At 38.9% G+C, this 14813-nt stretch overlaps 1 protein-coding gene across 7 annotated transcripts in view; it reads right to left on the bottom strand.

The window, feature by feature from the left end:
* Positions 1-14813, bottom strand: part of lrp8 (low density lipoprotein receptor-related protein 8, apolipoprotein e receptor) — a 145164-nt gene that overhangs the window by 60241 nt on the left and 70110 nt on the right. For all 7 annotated transcript variants that reach the window (XM_020602735.1, XM_020602736.1, XM_020602737.1 and 4 more), the window contains exon 4: positions 3591-3719. In XM_020602735.1, coding sequence (XP_020458391.1) covers positions 3591-3719 — 129 coding nt within the window. The remainder of the gene's footprint in view (positions 1-3590; positions 3720-14813) is intronic.

Raw genomic sequence — 14813 nt, 5'->3', positions numbered from 1 at the left:
CCACCAACCTGAAGGGAACAAGCCACCCTTTTCCGACTGAGAACCATGGCCTCAGATTTGGAGGTGCTGATTCTCATCCCAGCCGCTTCACACTCGGCTGCAAACCGCCCCAGTGCATGCTGGAGGTCCTGGGTTGATGGAGCCAACAGGACAACGTCGTCTGCAAAAAGCAGAGACGAGATCCTGTGGTCCCCAAACCGGACTCCCTCCGGCCCCTGGCTGTGCCTAGAAATTCTGTCCAATAAAAATAATGAGCAGAACCGGTGACAAAGGGCAGCCCTGCCGGAGTCCAAAATGCACTGGAAACAAGTCTGACTTACTGCCGGCAATGCAAACCAAGCTCCTGCTCCGGTCGTACAGGGACGGGACAGCTCTTGCTCTTTGCACAGTCTACACCTACATATATATATATCTATTCAAAGCATGAGGCAGGAAAATCAATTACATTCAAGATCTCTATGAATTATTTCACAGCTGTATGAACCACTTTCTTTTCTGCTGCATAAGGGATAGAAGCTCACAAATGTCAGACAGATGAAAGGCAATGGAACATGTGGTCTCTGATTGCCCTCTGTGTAAATACACAGGAATTGAAAAAGAATAAAAAGTGCAGGTGCCTGTGATCAGCAAAGAGGACAGGAGAGAAAAGCACTATTGTTGTGGGATAGTTTACACTGTACATCAGAGAGACAGAAATGGTTATGTGAAAAACACAGCGGCAACTTGGGTTACATGACTAAATCAACAGAAGTTGTTGCTTTCATTAGTTTCATTAGCCACAAACTCCCTAATGTGATCACGCAGTGTTTTAGCAGCCTGCACTCAACACACAACTTACTGACAAGATGGAGATGAATGAACAGGTGGAGAGAGAAGCAATCAGAAGAAACAAGATGAATTAGAGAGAATATGAGGACAAGAAATGTTTCTATCACATCAAGAAAATTTAAACAGCGTTTGAAATTTGTGTAATGTTCATGTACTTGCATCAGCTGAGGCAAATGCTGTAAATAAGGTTTGTGATTGTCAAATACATTTATATGAGCAAAGGTGGACTCATTCAAGAGTGTTTTGGACATACAGTTGGTGTTCCCAATTTTTTGGAAGATTATAGTGGACACCTAAGATTTCAAAATTTTTGACATGTTGAGGATGGTGCCAAACTCATTTGGTTTTATTTCCATTGGTAACTAGCAGATTGATTCTGATAAAATTCAACCAATTTTGGCAAAATGGAAATAATTTCCAGTGAGAATCAAGCAGTTTTCCCTTTTTACAAGGGACTGATAGAGAGCTTTGTCACATCATCCTTGAATCCAAGTCAACATTTTTGCTAAATTTCAGGAAATCCCCTCAAGGTGTTCCTGAAATATGGTGTTCATGAGAATAGAAATGACAGATGGACAGCTGGATAACCATGAATAAATAATACCTCCAGCCATGAAGGAATCACCAGCGTGGAGGAATAAAAACTAAAATCCAATGCAAGACAAAGAGATTAAGAAAGTAAAAAAAAAGAAAAATGTTGGGACAGATGACTAGACAAAAGATAGATTATGAAAAAGAGGACACAAAAAATGAGGGTCTGTCTGGGCACAGTGAAAACTGGCCTTTAACAGCTCAGTGCAGGCACGCAATGCACTCACCGTGCACCTCCATGACTGTTCTGGTACTTAGTTTTATGGTGTGAAAACAACACATTACATTAGCAACAACTAAATAATAGTATTTAGAATATATCCATGTGCTTTTTTTGAGAATTAGTTGTTTGATTACCACACTACTCTGACGGGATTCAATGGGATGAGACTTCACTGCTCTAAATTAAAATAACTAAAATGATGCTGCAGTTGGGTAAAGTTCATTAAAATGGTAGTTTGGTAAATTATTTTACACATCATTTGTTGCACAGGTAAGAGACTGAGAAACAGATAATTGAGATAACTGTATCCAGAAGCAGTATTCCAGTGTGTCCATTCATGTGTTTGTTCTTCATTGCTCTATTTTTATGAAGACTCACCTGCTACATTCTGTCTCCCTCACACTACAGTAGCCATTTGTACAGTAGACTGGCCTGAATGACTTCACCTTCATTTCACAAAAATGTAATCATTCTGAAGGTCTGAAACTTATAGAGAAATCCTCTGCGCATATAAATTCCCTGGTTTCTTTTTCTAATACAATGTAGGTTTAGCAAAAAGCATATGCCGCATGCAGTCTGCATTCTTCAAAAAATACTGTGTGTATGTGTGTGTCTGTCTCAGGTTTAAAATGAATAAACGCTGTAAGGCAGATGTTTATACTGATGGAAAACAATGCCCTTCTTACAGCTTTGATAGCAGCTGTGAGGATGTAAGTTAGGAAATGTGAAGAGAGTGCATATGTGTACAGCTCTACAAAAGTGTGAGCATTTTGCAGATGAAGCAATGTGAGTGTGCGTTTGTGTGTGTGGATGTGTTTTGTTCACAAAGCTAACCTACAATTTGGTCAAAATGCATCGATGATAAGGAGAATATATTGCATTTACAACTGAAATCTGTGTGAACTTGTCTCATTCTGTCTCATTCTGCCAGTAGAACAAAGATGCTGCATTAGAGTGAGACTGTTTTCATGTGAGTACATGTTGAGCTCTGACTACAGTAAGAAAACACCAGTGTGCCATCATGCCCTCCGAATGCACGCGCGCGCGCACACACACACACACACACACACACACACACACACACACACACACACACTCCTGTGTTTTGGACCAATTCATAAGTGAAGACGACCCAGGTGACTGACTGGATTGTACAACATTTATGCTTTGCATACCTCAGTATGAGTAAAAACCACATATCCCCAGTTTTGGTATTTTTAATGCATTCTTTTAGATCTGAATTTAGAGTGGATCATCACCACCTGGGGTCTGAAAACTATCTATCAAAACACTTCCTGTAATGCAGCTATTGCCGAGCCAAATGATGCCTTAATACTACATTTCTAGAAATATAATTTCATGGGACTTTGTTTTTCATGTTATTATTACTTTCTCTCTGCTTTTCACATCTAACATCACAACTTTCCTTTTCAATGCTTGATTATTATATATTTTTTCCTGTTGAACTTCTGCTGTTCCCGTGTCCTTGGCATTTCTTTACTGTAGAAGAATTTGCAGGGTCATCAGTTTATGAAAAAAAAAAGTTCAGTACAAATGTTTTAGGTGCTTTATTCATTTTGGTATACTTTATAAGTAAATAATTAAAAAAACAGCAGTTGAAGGGGACATGTTGTAATAAGAATGACAAGTCCATTTGCGTTTAACTGAGTAGGCAGACCCCCCCCCAACACACATTTTGACAATGGTAGTATATATATTTTGTAGTAATCAAGCAGCAACCAAAGAGCACTTTATACTGAGAGCACTGGACTATGATTAAACCTTCTTGTTCATCACCTCTGCTGCCAACAGCCAGCAGGGATAGGAATTTTACATAAAATGGCAACTTTCAAAACCATGTAAATGTGAGATCAAATGAAGCTCAGAAACTTTCCTCTTCCATTCAGTCCTTTCTATCCCACACTTACACAACTCACCACAAACTCACCTGCAGCGCACTGCTCCTCATCTGCCCCGTTTTCACAGTCCCTCTCTCCATCGCATCGCCATGACAACGAAACACATTTGCTTGCAGTCCCTCCGCAATCAAACTTCCCTACTGGACAGGTCTCTCGGCCTGTTGTGAGGGGGCAGGGGTGAGAAAAGGCAAGGGAGGAGCAGGGAGAGAAGGTAGAGAATGGAAAGGAAAACGGACAAACGATGAGAAAGTTGGGGGGAATGGATGGAGGAAAAGAGGAGCCAAGAGAGATGAGGAACAAAGGTAGGGATGATGAGAAGAAATAGGGAGGAGGTAAAAGATAGAGAGAGAAGGGACAGCCAGTCAATGAAACAGTTTGATAACTTAGTTATCTTGTTGCTCAAATCGATTCCCCCTCAAAGACCTGCAATTAAACTAGACACACAGCGACAGAGGAACAAAGAAGCAGAAACACTGTCAGGCAGACAAAAAGCCTGGAAAATACACCCACATACACAAACCGAAAAAGGAATATACATGCAAAACAAGAAAGACACACACACTATCTTGTGTACATGCAGCCCTGTGTACACAAGGGCTGACTATTTTCATTACTGATTGATGGACAGATACATTTTTTACTTATACTTTAAAGCATAAGCAACAAAACTTTCATTACTGATACACATCACAGTACATTCCAAACACATTTTCACAAATGTGAGGACTTGCTGCCTGTCTCTGTTTTATATTATTGTGAACTAAATACAAGCATGTTAGCTGGACAAATAAATAAATAAATAAAAAAAAAAAAAAAAAAAAAAATCAAGATTCAATCAACATGTCACCTTGGGCTCTAGTTTGGACATTGTTCACTATTTTCTGATGCTTTGGAGCCTAGAAGATGAGTCAGTTAGTCGTCAGTGCTGCTCTATACAGAATGCCTTTTTTATACCGTATTATTTTGTTTGATAAGAAATATTTTTGAGTGAAAATCAGTGAAAGTGAATAAAGAGGGAAAGCACACATTACAGTTTGTCAGTGAGTAAGTGGTCTCATTAGGTAAAAGCCCATTACAGTGGAGAGGGCCATCGTTCCTGCAGGTGTAACCTGTGGGGTTAGTACAGGGAGGAAAAATACAATCGTCCAGTACATCAAATTGCACAGCAAATCACTGTCTGCAAACCATGACACTCTCTCACCCTGCCCCCTTTCTCCCTCATGCCTACCTTTTCAAACACACACACACCCACACACCATAGGGACTCTACCCCCAGATTACATTACAGCATTGTGTCAAACTCAACTCCATCAATTATACATATTTGACCACCAGCATACTTCTTGACAACCAGCCTCAGTGTGTGTCTGTGTGTGTGTGTGTGTGTGTGTGTGTGTGTGTTGCAGCCACAGATCAATAGCACATAAGGGATTAGACCAGTTTGGTCTCATTCTCAATTTTATTTATCTCATATGTCTTTTTTCCTGTTTTCATTTTTGACAGTAGCGTGTAAATCACTGCCTCTTGTGCAGGGACACTGGGAGTTTCAGCCCTGCAGGTTTTAATTGTCAGGATTTTCCCTAACTGTGCAGTGTATGTTGCCAGGTTTTACACTTGGAAAAAATTGGCCACTTGCATTTTGTTTTTCTAAGGAAGTGGACAGATTTAAGGTTTGGATTCCTCTCTTCTCTTGTTTTCTGCTGGTGTTGATCTCTCTTGGATGACCACTTCCCCCTCACTTCATCTCTCTTCCTCCTACTCAATATCTGTTGTGGGAGCATCTTTTCAATGTATCTTCCCTAAATGAGGTTTCCCTTGGCCTTTAAAGAATAAAAGCCTCCTGCAAATCCCCTTTAAGAGAGTGAACCATATCAGCACAGTCTGGTTATTACTGCCAAGGGGACTGAATGGACTGTGTATACAGTAAGTGTGTGTGTGTGTGTCTGTCTCTCCATGTACTTGTGTCTTTGATGCAAAATGTGCAATTCGTTTGGTCAATGTGATGATGTAAATATGAATGCCAGTAGGAGCAGTGTGTAGGTGTGTTAATGTGAGCAAGCAGGGCGGTGAATTGTCTGATGTCTGACTGAATTTTCAATTTAAATGTGTGCTTTGGAGGTATTGCAATAAAGATAATACTAGTCTCATGTTTCACATTATCTACCATTATCTAAGTGTGTATGTATGTATGTATGTGTCTGTGTGGGTCAGCAGAGTTGGAAGGCTATTCAGAGACTTTCTCACTTGAACACAAACCCACACACAGAAAAACACCTCTAGGGGTTTAGTCCACTAAGTGTCTGAATGACGGATCGCTTAAAAGCACCCCATTTCTCTAACTGAGCATTTTAGGCCCTGGGAGTCAGAAAAGTTGAGTCATGAATCAGCTGCCAATCAAATGACTGGATACAGACAAATATTAACAACAGAGAGCTCCACTGACATTGATTATGATAAAATAAATTAGATTATTTTCATCCTGAGGGTAATAACGTTCACAAAATGAAAAGGACAATTCCAATTTCCTATGATTGCATGTTTAAACAATAATCTAGGATTATTACATTTCTGTGAAATTTCTCTCTACTGACTTTCAATATAATACAATAGTTATTGGAACCATACATGCATACAGTTTATAAAAGGTTTTTCTCTTTGCTGGCTCAGTCATTCACAGTATTGCAGGCTTTTGAATCCAATTGGTTTATGCAAACTAAGAGATGTGTTTCCCATTACCTACAGAAGAAATAGCAGTTTGTTTGGAATAAACAGAAATGGTGTAGTACATGAAGACAATTGGCATGAACAACAACAGCCACCATGTCTGTATAGACAAAGAAGAAACAAAACAAAAGGTATGTGTGCACTTCTGGATCGAACCAAGTGGCGCATCAATGGGCTTACTGACAGTAAGCTGGGCACACATCAGTAACTGTAGAAATATTGCATACTATGATCATATTCCAAGCCAAGTGCAATATCTGACTGCAACTTTCACTGTGGAAAAGTATGTAAAGGTTGCATCTTTGCAAAAACATATACAGTAGATACTACATACTCTACAATGATCGATAACATACTGTAATTTGTACACATGCAAAGAGATGTACTAGTTTATATATTATAAGTAATTACAGTATAAATCCTGTCCAACCAATACAACTGTATTTATTTTTAGCCAAAACCCAAGAATGAAAAACAATGAAAGCAATAAGTCTGAAAAGCAGAAATGTGTGACTAATTAAGTCATAGCCCAAGGAAAGGTCCATATTTGCTAAAAAGCCAGTATACCCTTCCTTTCTGAGACCCCATCAGATCAAAAGAAAGAGCTGCAAATATTCACTAGTCTTTTTATTGTTTAAGTTTAATCTTGAAGTTTTTGCAGTTTTAATACCAATGATTTCCTTCTTGAATGGTGTCTGGACGGTGGCTAGACCTTTGACCTTTTTGCAAAGATGCAACCTTTACATACTTTTCCGCAGTGAGAGTTGCAGTCAGATATTGCACTTGGCTTGGAATATGATCATTGATGCGCCTTAGTGCCCGCTGCATACACCTGTCACCATTTAGTGAGAAGGGAACGCAAACTGTGCTTAGCCTTGACTTTAAAGCAACTCCAAGTTCATTATTGACACTATCACCATCTAGATGGGAAAAGTCAAAACACAAGCTAGCCAACAATGTCAGGATTCCAGTGCTACATTTGTATTTAAGTGTTGTTTAAATGTGCACAGATGTTCTTTTTCCACTCCAAACACTTATTATATAAAGCCATGTTGTGTTAAGCTCAACCCAGGCCTAATACAAAGAATAAATACCCTACGCTTTAAAGTAAAAAATATAATTGTCAGATGGTACAATCTTTGACAGTTAAATGACACGATGAGGCGTACACAGTGTTGTTGTATGCTATATACTGTGAACACAAAAGCATACAAGTAATCTCAGAGGCAGGTGCATGCAGAAAGTAAGACATTACCTACATCTCTACACACACACACACACACACACACACACACACACACAAACTACTTATAGCTATAAATCCTCTTTTCAGCTGCAATTCATAGGCATTTAACAGAATTCAATATTTTCTAGACTTTTTACTGAATGCATATTTCATGGGCTACAAAATTCCTGGGGCACAGAGACAAATACCGGGCTGTTAGCAGTCAGCTAGCTTTCTTAATGCCAAGGCCTAGAGCAAATAACAACTGTAGAACTGATGCTAGCCATGCTCCAGTGGAGCTGCGTGGTGCTGAGCAATAAGAGACTGTAGTTGGATGGCTCCCAGGAGACTGTATGCTTTATCAAATGACAGTGAAACAGGGTCAAAAAAAGCATGTTTGGTCAGTGAATACATCCGGCATACATCAAGGTAAAGCAAACAAACAAATGCAATTGACCTGATGAGGTTCCATTTCTGTAATATATCCTACACAGACACACAAACCCCTACAGACCTTTATCCTCCATTCATATACTGTACATACAGTATATATTTCAAAGTGCAGTCAATTTGGACTGCAGTAATTTGCCTGTTCTCAGTATGATACTGCACTGAAAAATGGCAGGGTATATGACAGAACACATACACTTACAGTATGTATGTATTTATTTTAGTTCTGTAATATATGGAAGAATTTAGCTTCCTAAAAAAGACGAGGCGACGTGGCTTCTCTAGCACACATAAAGGGTCGAGATGAGAAAGAACAGTGCTGTGAAAAGACATTGGAGAAATTTCAGGGGGTCACTGTTACTACAGGAAAAATGGGAAACACAGTAAATGATGCACAGCAGTTTGACTAAACTTACATTTTTGGAGTAACCTCAAGATCTTATTCACAGTTATTACTTTATTTAGCAAAGTGAAAGCAAAGTGGCACAAGCTGAAATTGCTTTGGCTCCAGGAAATCTAATGTGGGTAGAAAATATGTTGATAAAAATCAAGATGTTATCTGTGCAAATATTAAGTCAATATTCAGCAAAAAAAAAAAATTATGTAATGGGCAGTTTAAAATATTAAGTCAATATTCCTGTCTACATTTGTGTGTGTTTGTTAACATGTTTTGGAGGAAAAACTGTCCTTGAAAACAGGAATTTTTGTAACATTCTTATTCTTAGTAGTGGATTTTTAGTGGCCCTGAGGTCAGTAAACTAATTTGGTACATAGAGGATGATAAGGTCTTTTAATTCAAACAAAGTCCACAATCAGAAGTGGCACAAACTTGTTATTCTCCTCACATGGCACAGCTAAGTGTCTATTATGAGCAGGCTATAGGGGTGGACTGAGCAAGACGCTGTATGCTAATGAATTTTTGATTAACTACCTTGTTTAATTCCTTTCACGAGGAGGGAGGGAAATGAAGCATTGTAGTGTAGCACCATGTATAGTCTCTAGCCACCTGTCTAGCGTCAAAGCTAGCTTCCCAGGTGATTGATTCAGAAGGCTCAATGTCTTGCCAGATAATGCTAACATAATTGATTTATTATGAGGTGTCCGAATGAGGTCAGGACATAATATACAGTTGCAAGAAAAGTAATGGCAGTGTTCACAATTTCCTGGTTTTCTGCATAAATTGGTCATGAAATGTTATCTGAACTTCGCCAAAGTCACAATCTCAACAAACAATATTTCTAAGCTGATAAAACACAAACACATGATCATTCATGTCTTTAGTGAACACACTCAAACAAATAAAGTGGTGATGAAAAAAGTAATGGTAACACCAGGCTTCTGATGTCACTAAATGTCAACTGGAGTCAGGTGTTAGTAAAACTGGGGTCCAGTCAATGAATCGAGAATGGAGTTGTGATTTAGAACTACCCTGACTTATAAAAACACTTGAACAGTGCATGTAGCTGGAAAATATTAGAGTCATCTCAATGACTTCAGATATTGATCAGTCCACAGCTAGAGACATTGTCTATACATGGACACGATTTGGTACTGTGGCTACCCTCCAATGAAGTTAGTGTCCAGCCAGGATCAGTCCAGAGGCACAACACAGAATGATCAGTGAGGTAAAAAAAAACAACCCTATCGTAACAGATAAGATTTGAAGGACTCACTGGAGTTGGTTAACATATCTATTCATGAGTCAGCCATATGCAAAATATTGAACAGAAATGGTATCCATGGCAGGCCACAACAAAGGAAGCCATTGCTCTCCAAAAACAACACTGCAGCACACCTGAAGTTTGCCAAACACCACCTTGATACTCCATGACACTACAGGGAAAATGTCCTGTGGACAGATGACGCAAAGGTAGAATTGTTTGGGAAGAACACAGCGCTACATACGGCGTAAAAAGAGAACCGTGTACCAACGTTAAAACATCATCCCAACAGTGAAGTATGGTGGAGAGAGCATCAGGTTATATCATAATAATGGCCCCTTTCACACATTTGTGTGCACTTTTTGATTCAAAGGTTTGTTTAGTCGGTCGACAACTTGGCAGTGAATGTAAATGAGGATTAGTTGGAGGCTAATGCTGACCTGTCTGGAATCTTGCTGCATCACCAACTCCACCACCGTCCTTCAGATGTGAAATCTAATTTACAAGTTTATATCAGATTACATTTTAAATGAAGGTTAGTGTTGATTAGTGGCTTTAATTGGAATGCTGATCTCCAGTGGCCCTGATATAGGGAGAGGAGGGACTATGGTGGGGAGAGAAAGATCGAAGTTGATGGAAAGGAAAGAAAGAAAACAGAATGTAGTGGGATGGCAATAAAACATGCAGAGAAGTAAGCAGCAATGTAGCATTGAAAAAAGAACTGAGGAAAAAAGAAAGTCAGAAGTCCAAAGTCGTAAAAAGACAGGTGAAATTATTGTGCAAATTTTAAGCATATTTCTGAGATTTCAGGGAAAGAAAATGTGAATTGTATGTTTCCATCAACATATTTTTGATATAGCAAACTTTCAATCAGTTTTTTGTTTTATTTTGTGCACAAAATTAAAATGTGCATAAAAACAGGTGGATGGAGACATACTGTACCTAGAGTCAGTTTATGTGACAAGAGATTTCTCATGTGACTCTTCTGATATAATTTGCTTTTTTTCTGGGTGTCTGAAGTTCATGCCACCGCAGAAGAGGGTGCCCCCCCTTTCTCTATCTAAGCTGTGTGAAGGTGGGGGGGCTTTTCATATCATTAGCACAGTCTAAACTGTGGATCTGTCAGTGCCGTGGGGAGAAAATACAGCAAGACACCAACACTCTCATAGGAAATTGCCACTTTCTTCCCCTCCTAATGGTTATTTAATAGAATACACATTGAACATTAAAAATGCCACCAGTGGCTAGTGCCACATCTCAATTAATGACAGTCTGCAGGAGAGGGAGGCAGCCAAATTATGTGGCGAGCAAAGTTGACTTGTGAAGGTTTTGAATAGACTTTTCTAATATTACAAGACAGCTACTGGCTGTGTGCCTTTCAATGTCACTGCAATGCAGTGCGGGTTCAGCTGAATTATTTGTAGCAGGTTTATTAGCCTCTAAAACATCACTATTTTGATTCAGTCTGGAAAGCCATTTCCTGCACAACTTCACTATTTCCTGCTACTGTGTTTCAGTGGGTACGGCAGTCATCTCCCATCCGGAAGGTCATATCTTTAATATTATATTTATAAACGATAAAAAGCAAGCTTTATAGTGATACCCCAAATGTGAATGTGCTAACTGACGAAAGAAAGAAAAAGATAAAAACATACAGTAAATGATATTATGCATGGGTTTTCACAAATATGACCAAAGCCCAGGCAAAAGCAATCCCATCAGGCTCTTCCAGCTCCAGAAGATGTCCTCTGAGAGCAAAAACATATTGACTACCAATCAATCGTAACCAGCCAAGAGCAAGGGTCACGAATTAAATGGGAGAATGGAACTGACAAAAATAATGACATGGTGGCTGCGGCAGCATAGGTGGTTTTCTCAGTTTGACTGTATGTAGAGTGTAAACAAGAAAGCAAGTTTGCTGTAAACAGCTGTTTCAACTTCACACAACCACAACACAGATGTCTGAATGTTCTGTGATATCAGGAATGTTTGGTTCAATATAGAAAGAGATTCAGACACATGGGCTCAGATAGGTTCTCCCATTGTTAATTAATTAAACTGTATGTTTCAAAAATATATGTTCAATAAAGCTTGAGCTTGATCAGCAAAAAAATAACATTACATGAAAACTGTGGTTGAAAACTACTACAGGGACCTTAAGTTGAGATGGTTTTAAACACTCAACCAAGCTGTTTTAAAAACAAGCTGACATACAATCTATTTTATTTAAGAAACAAGCCTGTTGCCTTTGTCCAGCCAGTGGCTGAGCAAGTAACTCATAACCATAGCTGACAATCAAAGGGAAAACCTGATTCGAACTTTTCAAATGCATGCATGCAAATCTGCATCCATTCACTGAAAATGAGAAAAATCCACATACAGTATGTGCATGTATTAGTGCACACATACCTGCACTTCTATCTTTGTGAGGACACTCATTGACATAATACACTCCCTAGCCCCTTACCCAAACTTTGACATAAACCTAATTCTAACCTGGACTTTAAAACCAAGTCTTAACCCTCAGAAAGGTGTTTCACAAAGAGAGGACCAGCCAATATGTCCTCACTCTGTAGCAAAAAATTGCATTTTTGGTGCTCACTACTGTATATAGTAAGCACAAGAACAACTGTGTGTGTGTGTGTGTGTGTGTGTGTGTGTGTGTGTGTGTGTGTGAGTGAGTGCATCTTGGCAAGTGAGTGAAACTCAGCTCCGGGCAACAGGTCTTTCCATTAAAAGAACATGTAGCAAGAGACTCCAGAAAAATTAGACTACTCTGACTCTGAAGTAGAAGATCAGAGTGACCTCAGAATGCTCTCTCATGCACTCCAGTTGACACACACACACACACACACACAATTATGTACAAAAGTGTATCTTTCCACTTCTAATGTTTTATGAACATCTGTCTGAATGTGCGCTTTAGTTACTTGTATGCTTTTGTGGTGGGGTCACGGGAGTGAAGTCCAGAAGATTAAAAGAGCAAGAGAGAGAGAGACACAAGTAAAGAAAGAAAAAGAGAGAGGGAGGGCGAGAGAGGGAGGCCACCTGGGAAATTACTCATGGAGCTCCTGCTGCCTCAAGCATGAAATTGAAGCCATCTGACAATGCAACTCACTGGATCCTTCCCGTTCATATTCCAAAACAATTAAGTAGCACAACCTCCTGCCTCCATCCTATAATATGCTGACCTGCCTATTTTCTCAGCACACACAGACAAGGAAAAATCCATCTCAGTACACAAAAGCAGGTGGAACTTATGACAGCAAGGCCAGAGAGAGATGGAGGAGGCAGGGCTACAAGTTCACATTTAACTGTTAGTTGTCACTAAATGACAGCTGCAGGCACAGAGGTGTTAAACTGATATCCTGGTTCAGTCCTAGATAACTGAACATCAGATTTATCTTTATATCAAACTAGTGATTTTTTTCCCCACTTTTTTAATTTCAAATTCATTACTTTTTCCTATAAACGCACAAATCTATATTGATGTTACTTTAACTGATGTGTAATGCATCATCTTGCCATAAATATCTGCTCATCACCAATATATAAATGCATAAAAATGACATGGTTATGTTTAAAGTTTTTGTTGCAAAAATGTGATAATTCAAATAATAAAAATAGCTATTACTAATCTCAATACAATGATATATAATCTCTTTAACATCACATCAGTTTAGTGCTTTAACATAACATTTCCTAGCACCAAAAACAAAATATATATGTTGAGATTTTCACAAAATGAAAACTTTGACCTGCTGGTGGTGCAAAATGAAAAGTCAGGATCTTTATTCACTATGGACAACAAATCTCTCCAATAGTTGGCCTATAAGACAATTCAGTCTGAAACAAAACGGTAGAATAACAGACTGACATTGTCATCCCTGTAGCCACACGTGGCTGAAAAGAGCCAACGACCATCAAAAGGGGATCAAATCTGTATTTCTTATGCAGAATTACAACTCAATAAAACAGCTAACAGTTCTGCTGATCTAGAGCTACAGCATGTAGTCAAACACCCACCAGCGCCATCAGCCATATCTTCATCACCAGCATCCTCCAATCATGAAATACTCCACAGCTCTCCCCTTTCCTAAAGTACATTTTATAAACACATAGGAGGCTCAATTGAGAAGTTGCAATACCTGTATAAGTAAGTAGCAAGACAAATAGCTGTTGTCTTACTGTCCACTTCAGCACTATAATTATCACATAAAACAGAAACTGAAGAAGTCAATAGTGTCTCAGTATGAGCTCTATAAATCATGGCTACTAAGAGTGGGAGAGAAGTCATGCTGTGATGAAAGGCTCTCTTTTGACAGCTTGTGTCTTTAGATGAATGAGTTTCATCAGATGGAATTAAATACGTAAGTAGCAAGGTTCACTGTAAATCATGGCAGGTAAGTTAATCAGGGCCTTACACTGGTGGGTAGACTCAGACGAATGAGCAAAAAGTACTTAACACATTAGTATTTATTAAGGTGGAATGCTATATTCATAACATTTAATGGTGTACCTGTCTTATGCTATTACAAGAACACTTTTTTAGGAGGTTAAAGGTGCTGAGTTCTGAGGCCTATACTGATCTAAAACAGAGTTTAGTTTGTGGAATGTAACTATTTTAATATCGATATAATAAATACCGGCTGTCACATAAAAGAACCTATAACTAATTTTACCTTTTGAGCAAATGAAATATTTAATTGCTTTGAAACTACAATTGCAGAGTCAAATGGAACATTAACACTGTTGGGTTTTCAGTTTTATCTACTCTACTGTGATGTGTGACTTGAGATTACTCACCTTCACAGTTTTCAACATTCTCCTTTTGTGTTTGTCTTTTTTCCTCCCGTTCTGTTTAGGGGCTTTACAGTACAGCCTTTATCAGCATGTTTCCAAGTATGAAATATGCCTGAATAGACTTTCAATGATTAGATTACTTTTGCTCATGATACAAGACTTTTAAGTTTTGAATGCAAAATAAGCTCCATATCCTCTGAGCCACACAAAGCTCAAGCATTCTTGAACAGTTTTCTCTCTACATCCAAAGTTTTGAAGCATCACTTGGACTGGCAGGGGACTGTACGGAGTGTTATATCTTGGTCCAATATGTGGCTGAGTGAATGTCTGATGCTGCAATTCAATAACCTTTATTTGTAGAGGGACACTTGGGTGGCAAGAAGGGCTCA

The sequence above is a fragment of the Monopterus albus genome, unplaced genomic scaffold (genome assembly GCF_001952655.1).
Source record: "Monopterus albus unplaced genomic scaffold, M_albus_1.0 scaffold58.1, whole genome shotgun sequence".
NCBI lineage: Eukaryota > Metazoa > Chordata > Actinopteri > Synbranchiformes > Synbranchidae > Monopterus > Monopterus albus.
This window is presented reverse-complemented; position numbering and strand designations above follow the sequence as displayed.